This window comes from Trichechus manatus, unplaced genomic scaffold (assembly GCF_000243295.1).
Source record: "Trichechus manatus latirostris isolate Lorelei unplaced genomic scaffold, TriManLat1.0 scaffold00205, whole genome shotgun sequence".
In the NCBI taxonomy this organism is placed as follows: Eukaryota; Metazoa; Chordata; class Mammalia; order Sirenia; family Trichechidae; genus Trichechus; species Trichechus manatus.
Window position 1 is genome coordinate 515,013 of NW_004444141.1, and position 16,127 is coordinate 531,139.

At 37.9% G+C, this 16,127-nt stretch overlaps 1 protein-coding gene across 1 annotated transcript in view; it reads left to right on the forward strand.

The window, feature by feature from the left end:
* The window catches only part of LOC101340255 (phosphatidylinositol 3,4,5-trisphosphate 3-phosphatase TPTE2-like), a 217,068-nt gene that overhangs the window by 91,387 nt on the left and 109,554 nt on the right, over positions 1–16,127 (forward strand). The window contains exon 2 of the mRNA XM_012558990.1: positions 11,425–11,478. Coding sequence (XP_012414444.1) covers positions 11,425–11,478 — 54 coding nt within the window. The remainder of the gene's footprint in view (positions 1–11,424; positions 11,479–16,127) is intronic.

Sequence of the window (16,127 nt, forward strand, 5' to 3'; positions counted from 1 at the left end):
TCCGTTCTCTGTCAGTTTTCTCACTCCATTTGGTGCTTGGCTGAGTTCTTTATCTCTTCATTTGATGTTTTAGGGTTTCATGATTGTTGTATTCACTGTTTGGCTTAGTTTTTCAGATCTTTGCTGTGGACAGACGGTGTGGTGCTTCTGCCTAGAGTGCCATTTTGCTGGAACTCCTGGGAAAATTTTTTTGGCTACGACAGATCTGCTCAGTGTCTAATCTCTAAAATCTACATGATACTGCAAAACCTCAACAACAACAAGACAAATAATCCAATTTAAAAAATAGGCAAAGATATGAACAGGCACTTTACGAAAGAAGACATTCAGGCAGCTAACAGATACATGAGGAAATGCTTACGATCATTAGCCATTAGAGAAATGCAAACAAAACTACAATGAGATACCATCTCACCCCAACAAGGCTAGCATTAATCCAGAAAACACAACATAATAAGTGTTGGAGAGGTCATGGAGAGACTGGAACATTTCTACACTGCTGGTGGGAATGTAAAATGGTACAACCACTTTGAAAATCAATTTGGCACTTTCTTAAAAAGCTAGAAATATAAGTACCATATGATCCAGCAATCCCATTCCTTAGAATATATCCTGGAGAAATAAGAGCCATCACACGAATATGCACATCCTTGTTCATTGCAGCACTGTTCACGATAGCAAAATGATGGAAACAACCAAGTGCCCATCACCAGATGAATGGATAAAAAAATTATGGTATATTCACACAATGGAATACTATGCAATGATAAAGAACAATGACAAATCTGTGAAACATCTCTTAATGTGGATGAATCTGGAGGGTACTGTGCTGAGTGAAATTAGTCATTCACCAAAGGACAAATATTATATGAGACCACTATTATAAGAACTCAAGAAAAGGTTTAAGCACAGAAGAAAACATTCTTTGATGTTTACGAGGGTGGGGAACGAGGGAAAGGGGTATTCACTAACTAGATAGTAGATAGGAATTATCTGTTAGCCCAGAACTGAAATCATTCCTGAAGCCAACTCTTCTGACATAGATTAGACTGGACTATAAGAGATAAAATGATACTCCTGAAGGGAGTGCTTCTTAGCTCAAGTAGATACCTGAGACTAAATGGGTAGCTCCTGTCCGGAGGGGAGATGAGAAGGCAAAAAGGGACAGGAGCTGGTTGAATGGACACGGTAAATCCAGGATGGAAAGGAGGAGTGTGCAGTTAGGGTCACATAGCAATGTGTGTATAAATTTTTGTTTGAGAAACTAACTTGAACTGTAAACTTTCACTTAAAGCACAATTTAAAAAATGTTCTACAATGTTAGCTGGTCACCATCTAGATCTTTTGGTCTCGTGGCAAAGGAGGGCAGTTGGTCATGAAGTGGTTAGCCAAACATTCCATATCCTCCTTCTATTCCTGACTCTCCTTACTCTGTTGCTCCAGGTGAATAGAAACCAATTGTTGTGCCTTGAATGTCTGCTTGCAAGCTTTCAAGGCCCCAGGCAGTATGTAACAAACCAGGAGGTAGAACAGAAGCACTAAAAACATTATTCCGCAAATAAACTGGGATGTCCCATGAAACCATGACCCTAAACCTACAAACCAAGGAACCAAATTGGACGAGGCGTTTGGTTGTACATAAGCAGCTTCAGCAGCTACTCTTTTTTTGGTTTTTTTGGCCGTTGTAAATGTATCTGTCATGGAATGAATCGTGTCCCCCCAAAGTATGTGTTAACTTGATTAGGCCATAATTCCCATTATTGTGTGGTTGTCCTCCATTTTGTGATTTACCTATGTATTATAAATCATAATCTCTGTCTGTGGTTACAGAGGATTAGGGTGAGATGTAGCACCCTTGCTCAGGTCACATCCCTGATCCAATGTAAAGGGAGTTTCCCTGGCTTGTGGCCTGCACCACCTTTTATCTTACAAGAGATAAAAGGAAAGGGAAGCAAGCAGAGTGTTGGGGACCTCATACCACCAAGAAAGAAGCACTGTGAGCAGAGTGTGTCCTTTGGACCCGGGGTTCCTGCATGGTGAAGCTCCTACTCCAAGGGAATATTGACAAGAAGGACCTCCTTCCAGAGCCGACAGAGAGAAAAAGCCTTCCCCTGGAGCTGATGCCCTGAATTTGGACTTCTAGACTACTAGACTGTGAGAAAATAAACCTTTCTTTGTTAAAGCCATCCCCTTGTGGTGTTTCTGTTATAGCAGCACTAGATGACTAAGACAGTACCTATCGCACAACTTTTTACAATTTGACTTTTTACAAGTGTACAACTTATCGACAACGATGATAATAATTGGCTGTGTAACCCTACCTTAATCAATGTGATTTTTCATTCCCCCTCCCTTCCACCCCTGGTAAACAGTAATAAACTTTGGTCTCTATACATTTGCCTTTTCTTGTCTTTTTGTATAAGTGAGGTCCTTTTGGTGATTGGTCCTTTTGTGATTGGCTTATTTTGCTCACATAATGTCTTCAAGTTCCATCCATACTGTGGCATGTATCAAGACTTCATTTCTCCCACTGGCTGAGTAGTATTCCACTAGATGTATTTACCACATTTTGTTTATCCTTTCTTCTGTCGATGGGCGTTTAGATTGTTTACACCTTTCGGCTATCGTGAATAGTGCTGCAGTGGACACTGCAGTGTTCAAGTCTCTTTTGAGTCTGTGCTTTCAAGTTTTTTGGGTATATACGTAGAAGTGGAATTGTTGGGTCCTATGGTAGTTCTATTTTTAGTTTTTTGAGGAAACTCCACACTGTTTTCCACAACAGCTGTGCCATTTTGCAATCCCACTAGCAATGGATAAGAGTTCCAATTTCCCCACATCCTCAGCAACATTTACTATTTTCTTTTTAATATTAGCCATCCTAGTGGGAGTGAAGTAGTATCTCATTGTGGTTTTGATTTACAGCTCTCTGATGGCTAATGATGCTGAGCATCTTTTCATGTGTTTGGTGGCCATTTGAATGTCCTCTTTCATGAAATGTCTGTTTCAGTTCTTTGCCCATTTTATGATTGGGTTATTTGTCTTTTTGTTGATAAGTTGTCAAAGTTTTATATATATTTTGGTTATTCGATTTTTATTGGATATATGGTTTCCAAAGATATTCTCCTGGTCAGTAACTTGTCTTTTCACTTTTTTTGTAAAGTCTTTGAGATGAACAAAAGTTTTTAATTTTTATGAGGTCCCATTTATTTTGTCTTTTGCTGTTTGTGCTTTTGTTGTTAGATATCCATTGTTGAAAGCTAGGCATGTCAGCATTGCCCCTGGTTGTTCTTCTAAGAATTTTATGTTTTTAGGTTTGCACATTTAGGTCTTTAATCCATTTTGAATTTTTTTTGTTTGTATGGTGTGAGGAATGGATCCTGTTTCATTTTTCTGCTTGTGGAAATCAAATTTTCCCAGCACCATTTATTGAAGAGACTCTTCTTTCCCCATTGCATGTACTTAGCACCCTTGTCAAAAATCAGTTGATCATAGATGTGGGTTTATTTCTGGACTCTCAGTTTTATTCCATTGGTCTATGTGTCTGTTGTTATACCAGTATCAGGCTGTTTTGATTACTCTAGCTGTATGGTATGTCTTAAAATCAAGAAATGTGAGCCCTCCTACTTTTTTCTTCTCTTTCAACATTTTTGCTATTTGAGGCCTCTTGCCATTCCATATAAAGCTGAGGATTGGTTTTTTGTTTCTGTAAAGAAGGCCATTGGAATTTAAATCAGGATAGCATTGAATCTGTAGATTGCTTTGGGTAGTATTGACATCTTAACAATATTAAGTCTTCAAATCCATGAACATGGAACATCTTTCCATTTAAGTCTTCTTTAATCTTTTTCAAGACTGGCTTATAGTTTTTATTGTGTAACTCCATCCTGTCTCTGGTTAGATTTATTCCTAGGGATTTTATTCTCCTAGATACTATTATGAATGGAATTGTTTCCTTAATTTCCCTTTCAGATTTCTCATTGATGGTATATAGAAATCCAAGTGATTTTTATTTGTTGACCTTGTACCCTGCAACTGTGTTAAATTCCTCTACTAACACTAGAAGTTTTTTGTGGACTCTGGGATTTTCTATATACAGGATCATATCATCTGTGAATAGACATCATTTTACTTCTATTCCAATCTGGATACTTCTTATTTCTTTTTCTTGTCTTATTGCTCTGGCTAGGACTTCTAACACAATATTGAATAGAAGTGGTGACAGCAGGCACCCTTGTCCTTTTCCCAATTTCAAAGGGAAAGCTCTCAGTCTTTCTCCTTTAAGTATTGTGTTGGCTGTTGGCTTTTCATATACGGCCTGAATCATATTGAGGAATTTCCCTTCTATTCCAGTCTTTTTTAGGATTCTCATCAAGAAAGGACATTGGATTTTATCATTTGATAAATGCTTTTTCTGTATCCATAGAGATGATCATGTATTTCTTTTCCTTTGTTCTATTGATTTGGTGTATTATGTTAATTGATTTTCTAATGTTGAACCATCCTTGCATTTCTGAAATAAATCCTACTTGGTCATGGTGTATGACTCTTTAAATATGCTGTTGGATTCTGTTCACTAGTATTTTGTTGAGGAGTTTGCATCTATAATCTTAAGAGATATTGGCCTGTAGTTTTCTTTTTTTGTGGTGTCTTTGTCTGGTTTGGATATCAGGGTTATGTTTGCTTTATAGAATGAATTAGGGAATATTCCTTCCTTCTCTACTTTTGGAAGAGTTTAAACAGTATTTGTGTCAGTTCTTCTCTAAATGTTTGGTAGAATTCCCCAGTGAAGCTGTCTGTCTGGGACTTTTTTTGTTGGGAGATTTTTGATCACTGATTCTATCTCTTCACTTTTTATGGGTCTGTTCAGACTTTCTGTTTCCTCTTAAGTCAGTTTGGGTAGGTCGTGTGTTTTCTAAGAACTTGTTCATTTCATCCAGGTTATCCAGTTTGTTGCCATACAGTTCATAATATTCTGTCATAATTCTCTTTATTTCTGTTGGGTAAGTTGTAATTTACCCTCTTTTATGTTTTTATTTTGTTATTTACAGGTTTTCTTTTCTTTGTCAGTCTTGTAAAGGTTTTTCAATTTTATTGATCTTTTCAAAAAACCAACTTCTGGTTTTATTGATTCTATTGTTCTTTTTTATTTTATTTATTATGCTCTGATCTTTCTTATTTCATTTCTTCTGGTAGGTTTAGGCTTAGTTTGCTCTTCTCTTTCTAGTTCCTGGAGTTGTTGAATTAGGCTGTTAATTTGAGATCTTTATTCTTTTTTTAATGTGGGCATTTATTGCTATAAGTTTCCCTGTGAGTACTGCCTTCAGTGCATCACATAAGTTTTGGTATGTTGTGATTTCATTTTCATTTGACTCTAAGAAATTTGTGATTTGTTTCTTCTTTCTTGACCCATAGGTAGTTCAACAGTGTATTGTTTTATTTCCATATGTTTATGTATTTTCTTTTTTTTTCTGTTATTGATTTCTAGCTTCACTCTGTTTTGGTCAGATAAAATACTTTGTATGATTTCAATCTTTTTAAATTTATCAGGACTTGCTTTGTGACCTAAAATGTAGTTTATCCTGGAGAATGATCCATGTGCACTGGAGTAGAATGTATATTGCTTTGCTTTGGGATGGAGAGTTGTATCTATACCTCTTAAGTTTAGTTGATTTATAGTGTCATTCAGATCCTTTGTTTACTTTTTGATCTTTTTTCTAGATGTTCTTCCTATATTGAAAGTGGTGTATTGAAGTCTCCAACTATCATTGTAGTACTATCTATTTCTCCCTTCAATTCTATCAGTGTTTGCTTTATATATTTAGGTCCCCCCATGTTGGGTGTGTATATATATGATTGTTAAATCTTCTTGATTAAGTGAAACTTTCATCACTATATGATATCCATCTTTATCTCTTCTGACAGATTTTGTCTTAAAGTCTACTTTGTTATTAAGATTGTAACTCCAGCTCTCTTTTGGTTATTATTTGCATGGAATATTTTTTCTATCCTTTCACTTTCAACCCATTTGTGTCCTTGAGTTTAAGTTGTGTCTCTTGTAAACGGCATGTTTTTGTATCCATTCTCCCACTCTCTGCCTTTTGATTGGAGCATTTAATCCATTTACGTTTATTGTAATTACTGATAAGAAATTACTTCTGCCATTTTGTTATTTGTTGTTCTGTTTGTGTGTGTTAAGCCTTCTTTATGTTTGTCTGTTAGTACCTACTTTTGTGTTTCATTGGTTTATTGAAGTGAGCCTTTTTGGTTCCCTTCTCCTTTCCTTTTATGTATGTTTTTTATATATTTTCTTAGTGATTACCATGAATATTACATTTAAGAGCTTGTATTTATAACATTCTAGGGTAAATTGGTACCAGCTTAAATCAGTAAAATAGAAGAAATTCTATATACCATTCTTCTCCCCCGTTTTGTTGATACTATCACTAATTAGGTCTTTATATTTCATGTGCCCTGTAACATAATTTTATCCTTGCCTTTTATATATTTGTTATAAAAAAACATGAAGGGCAAAAAATTTAGAATTATCAAGCATGAATACCTTAGTACTAGCACTTATACTTGTCCATGCATTTCCCTTTATTAAGGGTCTTTCTTTTTATTTATAGATCTTCATTATTTTCTAGTGTCTTTTCCTTCCATCTGCAGAACTCCCATAAGTAATTTTTGTAGGGCCTGTCTGGTAGCTAGGAACTGCATCAGCTTCTGTTTGTCTGGGAATGTTTTAATTTTACCCTCATTCTTGATGCATAGTTTTGCTGGGTATAATATTTTGGTTGACAGTTATTTTCTTTCAACACTTTAAATATATCATTACATTGCCTTCTGGCCTCCAATATTCATGAGGAAAAATCGGCACTTGATCTTATTGGGAATCCTTTGTATGTGACTGTTTCCTTCTATCTCACTGCTTTCAGGATTCTTTCTTTCACTCAGGCAAGATATCATGTACTAATCTGTCTGTCCACCAGCAGGCGAAGTCCACTTTCTCTGGTTATTACTCCATTGTCTTCTCTATTTCTGCAATCGTGTTTTTAGTCAGAAAACCTACATCCAGTGAGCCCCCTTTGGGGCTGGGTATTGCCTTCTGGTTTTGCTTGAGGTTTCCTTACCTACTGTATAGGGTTGTGTATATCTGAGTTGGCAATCGGGGTAAGCACAGGCAGACTTTCCTCCATTTCAGAAGGAGGGGCTAGCACTCCCTAAAAGGACCTCCAAGAGATCAGTGTATATATATGTGTGTGTGTGTGTGTGTGTGTGTAGGTGTATATATATGTATATATATACACACACACACATACACAAATATATGTATTTACATATGTATTTATATATATATTCACACACAAACATACAGAAAGTGAAAAAGAGAAAGAGATGATTGATATTTGTGACATTCACTCTCAGGAGCAGCCACAGAAATAGTTTCTTTGACTCTTTTCTCTAAAGTCTTCTTTCTGTAATCTTCTGTAGGTAACTTTCTTTCTCTTTGGCTCTCAGTAGAAGAAAGAGGAATGTTTCATAAGAAGGAGACTTCTTACTCCTAGTCTATTGTGGTCATTAGTTGATAGCAGCCAAAAATCCTTAGAAGATCATCATAATATCTCTGTTTGAGACTATACCATCGTGTTCCAAGGGAGGAGAAAAGTCATATTTGAAAACCAAGAAGGTGGTAGAAAAGGACAAATAACAGGAGTTTTCAGCAGAAAAGAAAGGAGCTTTAAGAGCCTACATCTTTCTCTCACTGTCAGGATCTCTACCAACACCTGAGGCTGGGATTCTTATACCTATACAGACCCTTATATTGGTTGGAGCCCCTCCTCAGGCATGCAGTTATTTGAACCCTATTGAAGGAAGGACAGACATCCATGTTATATGAAGAGTAAGGAGGTGTTAGTGGGACTTGAGAAGAAGAAAATTAGAAGGGGCAAGAGTATGCATTCCAAAAAACTAAGATTGAATTTTAAAATATTTTTAAGCTCAAATGTTACATATGGGCATTAGTTTCATTAATAAAGAAGTGTATTTAACTTCTGATTTATTAAGCTTTTTAAACTAATCTACACATTAATTTTCTTAAGCTTCAACCAGTTTACATGTTGTAGAGCAATTACAGGTAACTGAACCAAAAAAATAAGTCTATGAAGTCATGTGGTGTTAGATTCTGTACATTTTTAATCCTTTAGCAATGTCCAGAATGAATCAACGTCAGTGATCAATGATGAAGCCACTACTGAAATGTAAGATACCTGTCTATAGACACACGTGCACACACACATACACAAACACACACAGAGGAGAGAGAGAGAATGAGAGACAGAAAGAGTGGAAGAGACAGGATGAAAGAGAGAGGGAGGGAGAAAGAGATAGAATGAGAGAGAGAAAGAAGATATTAATGGAGGTTTGCGAGGCACACTCTCAGGAGCTTCCCTGGTAATACAGTTTCCTTCACATTGTTTTTAAAGTCTTCTCATTGTAAGCTTCTCTGTGTAGTTTCTCTCTCCTTTAGAACTAATTGGAAAAAAGAGGAACATGTGGTAAGAGGGAGTCTTCTTACTCCTAGTCTCTTTGTCACCCTTAGTCACTAGTTTAGGAAACTGTTACCATGTGTCTGTATGAATCTGTACTAGAGTGGACCAAGGAAGGAAAGAAACCATATTTGAAAGCAAGAAGGCTGGTGTCCATGTACATGGAACAGAGGAGCCCTCACAGGACAGGGAGAGGTTAATAGAGCCTGTCTCTCCCTGACCATCCAGAGCTCCAAGACCATGGGAGGCTGGTGTCCAAGTAAAGAGACCCACTCGCATATTGGATGAAACCCCTCCTCAGGCATACAGTTATTTGAACCCTATCTGAGGAGACGGACAGACATCCAAGTTATGTGAAGAGTAAGAAAGTGTTAGAGGGACTTGAGAAGCAGTAAATTAGAAGGGGAAAAAAGAATGGGATCCCACAGACTGAAGTTGAATGTGAAGCAGATTTAAACTCAAATGTTACAGATAAGGATTAGTTTCGTTGATAAAGAACTGTACCTAAATCTTGATTCATGAAAACTTTAGACAGGTCTAAGATATTCATTATAAACATGCAAAGCTTTATTTCTGGGGGAAAATGAAATGCCAGATTCCACATAACTAATCTACACAATAATTTTTTATGTTTCTACCAGTTTACAAGTTGTAGAGCAATTGTAGCTAATTGAACCAAAAAAGTAAGTCTGAAATCACGTGGTATCTGATTATGTACATTTTAAATCCTTTAGCAGTGTCCAGAATGAATCGACGTCAGTAATCTCTGATGAAGCTACCACTGAAATGTGAGATGTGTGTATTTGCTCATGTGCCTACACACGTACATATAGAGAGACTGAGAGAGATAAAAAGAGAGAGACATGGAGAGAGACAGAGAGGTAGGAAGGGAGGGAATACTGTGAAAGAAGAGAGGACAGAAAGACAGGAAGAGGCAGGATATTAATGGAGGTTTACAAGGTACACTCTTAGGAGCGTGCATGGAAATACAGTTTCCATGACATTGTCTCTGAAGTCTTCTCACTGTAAGCTTCTCTGTGTAACTTTTCTCTCCTTTAGATCTAATTGGTAAAAAGAGGAACAGGTGGTAAGAGCGAAACTTCTTACCCCTAGTCTCTGTCACCCTTGCTTACTAACTTTAGAGAAGTATTACCGTGCATCTGTATGAGTCTGTACTAGAGTGGACCAAGGAAGGAAAGAAACCATATTTGAAAGCAAGAAGGCTGATGTCCATGTACATGGAACAGAGGCGCCCTCACAGGACAGGGAGAGGTTAGTAGAGCCTCTGTCTCTCCCTGACCGTCCAGAGCTCCACCACCATCGGAGGCTGGTGTCCAAGTAGGGAGACCCACTCGCATATTGGATGAAGTCCCTCCTCAGGCATAGTTATTTGAACCCTATCTGAGGAGACGGACAGACATCCATGTTATGTGAAAAGTAAGGAAGTGTTAGAGGGACTTGAGAAGCAGTACATTAGAAGGGGCAAAAAGAATGGGATCCCACAGACTGAAGTTGAATGTGAAGCAAATTTAAACTCAAATGTTACACATGGGGATTAGTTTCATTAATAACGAACTGTACTTAAATGTTGATTCATTAAAATTTTAGACAGGTCTAAGATCTTCATTATAAATATGCACAGCCTTTTTTCCAGGGGAAAATGAAATGCCAGGTTCCACATAATAAGCTACCCATTAATTCTTCATGTTTCCACCAGTTTACAAGTTGTAGAGCAATAGTAGCAATTTGAACCAAAACATGAAAGTCTATGAAGTCATGTGGTATCTGATTCTGTACATTTTAAGTCCTTTAGCAGTGTCCAGAATGAATTGACTTCAGTAATCTCTGATGAAACCACCACTAAAATGGGAGATATATGTGTGTGTATTTACTCGTGTGCACACACATGTACATATTTAGAGAGAGGCTGAGAAAGATAAAAAGAGACAGAGAGGAAAGAAGGGAGGGAGAAATTGAGAGAGAAGAGAGGCCAGAAAGACAAAGAGAAGAGAAACAATATTAATGGAGGTTTGCAATGCACACTCTCAGGAGCTTGCATGGGAATACAGTTTCCTTGACACTGTCTCTAAAGTCTTCTCACTGTTAGCTTCTCTGTGTAACTTTCTCTCCTTTGGATCTAATTGGAAAAAAAGAGAAACAGGTGGTAAGAGGGAGACTTCTTACTCCTAGTCTCTTTGTCACCCTTAGTTACTAGCTTTAGGAAAGTATTACCATGAGTCTATACGAGACTCTATTAGAGTGGACCAAGGAAGGAAAGAAACCATATTTGAAAGCAAGAAGGCTGGTGTCCATGTACAGGGAACAGAGGAGCCCTCACAGGACAGGCAGAGGTTAATAGAGCCTCTGTCTCTCCCTGACCGTCCAGAGCTCCACCACCATTGGAGGCTGGTGTCCAAGTAGGAAGACCCACTCTCATATTGGGTGAAGCCCCTCCTCAGTTATGTGAACCCTAATTGAGGGGAACAACAAACATTAAGGTTGTGTGAAGAGTAAGGAGGTGCTGGAGGGATTTGAGAAGCAGTATATTAGAAGGGCAAGAAGGATGGGTTCCCACAGACTGAATTTGAAGCAAATTTAAACTCAAATATTATACATGGGGATTAGTTTTATTAATAAAGAACTGTACTAACTCTTGATGTATTAGGTTTTTTTGAACTGGTCTAAGATCTTCATTATAAACATGCAAAGACTTCTTTCTAGGGAAAAATGAAATGCCAGGTTGCACATAACTTATCTACACATGAATTCTTTATGTTTCAACCAGTTTATGAGTTGTAGAACATTGTAGTTAATTGGAAAAAAAGGTAGATGTATGAAGTCATGTGGTGTCTGACTATGTATACTTCTGATCTTTTAGGATTGTCCAGAAGGAATTGACATTAGCTGTCTGTGATAGAGACATCCCTGAAAGGTGAGATGTGATTGTGTATACACACACAAACACACACACACACACACACACACACACACACACACGAAAGAGAGAGAGAGAGAATAAGAGACAGAGAATGTGGGAAAGAGGAAATAAGGAAGGGAGGGAGGGAGAAAGAGACAAAATGAGAGAGAGGATATCAGTGCTGGTTTGTGAGGTACACTCTCAGGAGCATACAGTTATGTGAATCCTATATGAAGGGAAGGACAGACATCCATGTTATGTGAAGAGTAAGGAGGTGTTGGAGGGACTTGAGAAGCAGTGAATTAAAAAGGGCAAGAGGGTTGTTTTCCCACAGACTGAAGTTGAATTAGAAGCAAATTTAAACTCAAATGTTGTTACAGATGGGGATTAGTTCCATTAATAAAGAAATGTACTTTAATTTTGATTCATGAAGCTTTTTTAACAGGCCTAAGATCTTCCTTACAACCACATAAAGCCTTGTTTCTAGGGAAAAATGAATTGCCATGTCCCAAATAACTAAGTACCATGTGAAGTTTTAAGGGTTCAATGAATTTATAAGTTGTAGTGTGTAACTTGAACTAAAAAGTAAGTTATGAAGTCATGTGATGTCTATGTACATTTTTTATCCTTTAACTCTGACTTGAAAGAATTGACATCAGTAATCTGTAATGGAACCACCAATGATAGGTGAGATAGACAGATACATTAATATATATACGTACACACAAACACACACACATATATTTAGAGAGAGATATCAAGCAAGCATTCTTGGGAACTTTCATGGGAATACAGTTTTTTTAACATTGTCTCAATATCTCACTGGAAGTTTCTGTATGTAACATTTTTTCAATTTTTTTTTTTATCCAGTTGGAAAAAAAAGGGAAGAGGTTATAAGAGGGAGATTCTTACTTCTAATCTTTTTGCTATGAGTTGGAATAGACTTGACGGCAATGGGTTGGTTAGTTACTAGTAGCCAAACCCTTAGAAAACTATTAGTATGCCTGTGTATCAAACTTCTAGAGCAGATCAATGAAGGAGGAATTCCTAATTAGAAACAAGGAGGGTGGTAGCAGTGGGCAGCGAAAAGAGAAGCCCTTAATAGAAAGAAAAGAGCTAAGAGACTATAGATGTGTTCATGACCCTCCAGAAGCCCGTCACCATCTGAGACTGGTGTCTCAGTATCTAAACCTATCATTGTATCGGATGTAGCCCCTATACAAATAATTTCAAATATAAGAACAAGCACAAAGCCATTCCTATGAGGGAGAGGTCAAATATATCCCAGATTTCCACATTCTCCAAGCTGCTGTACCACTCCATCTCTGACAGTAGCCACTCCCTCTTTCCTCAGCACTCTTCTCTCTCCCGTTTGGGTTCAGCAATTCACTTCAACATCTCACAAAACTCACGAACTGTACTTACAATTAAGTAGTGTATTAGAGAAGTAACAGGGTACAACTTGGCATCAGGATCAACAGGCTACAGCTCAGCCCTGGCAGGCCTTGTTCTTCTGCCTTGGGCATGGCAGCCCTGCCCCCTCAGCTTTGGGTTGTGGTCCCATCCCCCTGGCACACCTTAATGGCAGCCCCACACTCTGAAACCAAGTTGGCGAAGATCTGACTCCTTGAAATCTAGGAGGTTCTGGTCCCACCCTTTGAGATCCAGGAGATTATGGTCCCACCCATTGAAACCCAAAAGGCCCTCCTTCCCATGGTCCTTCCAACAGTTCTGCTCATCTCCAAGATGCTCCAGGGATGGTCCTTTTCTTTTCTTGGAGGACAACAGATGTAGCTCCTTTGATCTCTTTCCTGCCTTTAGAACTCCAACAAGCAGACAGTTTTCTTTCCTTTTGTCCTGTCTCTGACCCCATCAGTCTAAGCTGTTGGGTTTTCTGCTGTGATGGTTGGTTAGCTCCATCAGTCACAGGCTTAATCTCTTTAACAAAAGATTTTGTAGCCATGTCCTTGATGAACATTCTAGGACATGTGTCCTTAGTTTGTACAACAGAATTTTCCAAATATTTAAGTACTGTTTTTATTTTGCACAGTTCATCTTTAAATCCATCTCTTTCCTCTTGCATTTTACTGCAGGTGTCAAGGACTCCACTCTTCTGGCACCAAATTCTATCTTAGTTATCTAGTGCTGCAATAAAAGAAATACCACAAATGGATGGCTTTAACAAATTGAAATTTGTTTTCTCACAGTTTAGGAGGATAAAAGTCCAAATTCAGGGTGCCAGCTCTAGGGAAAGGCTTTCTCTCTCTGTCGGCTCTGGAGGAAGGTCCTTGTCTGTTCTGAGCTTCTGCTCCTGGGTGAACTTCATGTGGCTTGGCATTTCTCTTCCCCCATCTCTCCTTGCTAGTTTACATTTAATCTCTTTTATATCTCAAACGAGATTGACTCAAAATACACCCTACACTAATCCTGCCTCATTGACATAACAAAGACAACCCATTCTCAAATGGGATTATAAACACAGGCATAGAGGTTAGGATTTACAACACGTATTTTTGGAGGACACAATTCAGTCCATAATACCCTCCCAGCAGGGCATCAAACTGGCCAATCCCCTCAGTCACTTCATTTGCATAGTCAATAGAAATTTTATTTGCATAGCCTATAGTCACTTCATTTTCATAATATATTGACCAATCCCTGCAAGGTGTGTACCAATCACAGGGCAGGATGCAGCCCAGGGCCAGACAAAAAATATCAAACCATCAAGTTGTTTACAACTTACCCAAGAAATGTCAATCAAATTGAACAAAAGTAACAAACCCTCTGGTGTAGAAAATTAGAAGAAAGGTAACTCCTCAGGGCTTAAGGGAAAAATCTCTCAAGCTGTTTTTCCAAAGAAGCAAAACAAAAGGACACATAAAGGAACTTATTTCACCATAGCCCCTGCCTCAGGTCTGCAGTTAGTTAAACCCTACTTCACAAGCAGGAGAGACAGCCATGTTACATGAAGAGTAAGGATGTGGTGGAAGGACTTGAGAAACAAAAAATTAGGAGGGACAAGAGGGATGTGTACCTACAAGCTGAAGTTAAATTTGAAGTAAATTTAATCTCAAAATGCTGCTGTTACACATGGCAACTAGGTGCAGTAATAAAGAACTGTACTTAAGTCTTGATTTGTTAAGTTTTTGAAGGATCTAAGATCTTTCTTAAAACCATATAAAGGCTTATTTCTGGGAAAAAATGAAATTTCAGCTTCCAAATAACCGATTTACAAATAGTTTTTAAATGTTTAGCCAGTTTATAAATTTTAGAGCAATTGCACCTAATTTGAACCAAAAAAGTAAATCTGCGGATCACTTTGGTGCCTATCTACATTTTCAGTCCTATAGAACTGACCCCAAATCAATTGGCATTGGTAATTTTTCATAGAGCTGTCAGTGGAAGAAGAGATATTAATATATATTGAGAGAGAGAGATTGTAATTTATAAAACTCAGTCTTGGGAGTATCCATGGAATACAGAATTTTCTGGACACTTGTTCTAAATCTGTTTCTAAAAAGTTAGGTTTCCAGTGATCTAAGTCATGTTTACTGTATCTTTTAAACTGAAGAAATCTTATTCATATAATTTGATCACCTCACTGTTCCATGTAGAGAATCTCTAACTATGTGTTATTGCATTTGTTGGCATTAAAGTAAAATAGAACAGCTTTTCAAGCTATGTGATATTGATGAAGATCTTGACCTTCTCACTCCATATAGGTAAGTCTATTTGAAGGGTGGAGGAAAGGAGCCATTGTTGTGTTTCTTATCTTTGGGAAGACAGGGCTGTTGCCGAGGCAAGAAGGAAAATGGAAGCATGTGGAAGGGCATACAAATGCTTAAGGGAGAGAAGAGCACACAATAAATGACTCTAACTGAATTTGGGGACAAGTACCATGTGTGAACGTGTCTGTCAGTTTGTCGTATTGTGGTGTCTTGCATGTTGCTGTGATTCTGGAAGCTTTGCCATGGATATTTCAAAATATCAACAGAGTCACCCATGGTGGACAGGTTTCAACTGAGCGTCTAGACTAAGACAGACTAGGAAGAAGGACCTGGCAGTCTGCTTCAGAAGAAATTAGCCAGAGAAAACCTTATGAATAGCAGTGGAACATTGTCTGGTATAGTGCTGGAAGATGATTGCCTCAGTTTGGAAGACACTGAAAAGACGACTGGGAAAGAGCTGCCTCCTCAAAGTAGAGTAGACCTTAATGACGTGGATGGAGTCCAGCTTTCCAGACCTTCATTTGCTGATGTAGCATGACTCTAAATGAGAAGAAATAGCTGCAAACATCCACTAATAATCAGAAAGTGGAATGTACAAAGTATGAATATAGGAAAATTGGAAGTCATCAAAAATGAAATGGAAGCTAGAAATAGACATACCATTCGATCCAGCAATCCCACTCCTAGGAATATATCCTAGGGAAATAACAGTCGTCACTCGAATAGACATTTGCACACCTATGTTCATGGCAGCATTGTTCACAATAGCAAAACGATGGAAACAACCTAAATGCCCATCAACAGATGAATGGATAAACAAACTATAGTACATACACACAATGGAGTACTATACAACAAGAAAGAACACAATGAATCTGTGAAGCATCTCATAATATGGATGAAACTGGAGGACATTATGCTGAGTGAAATAAGTCA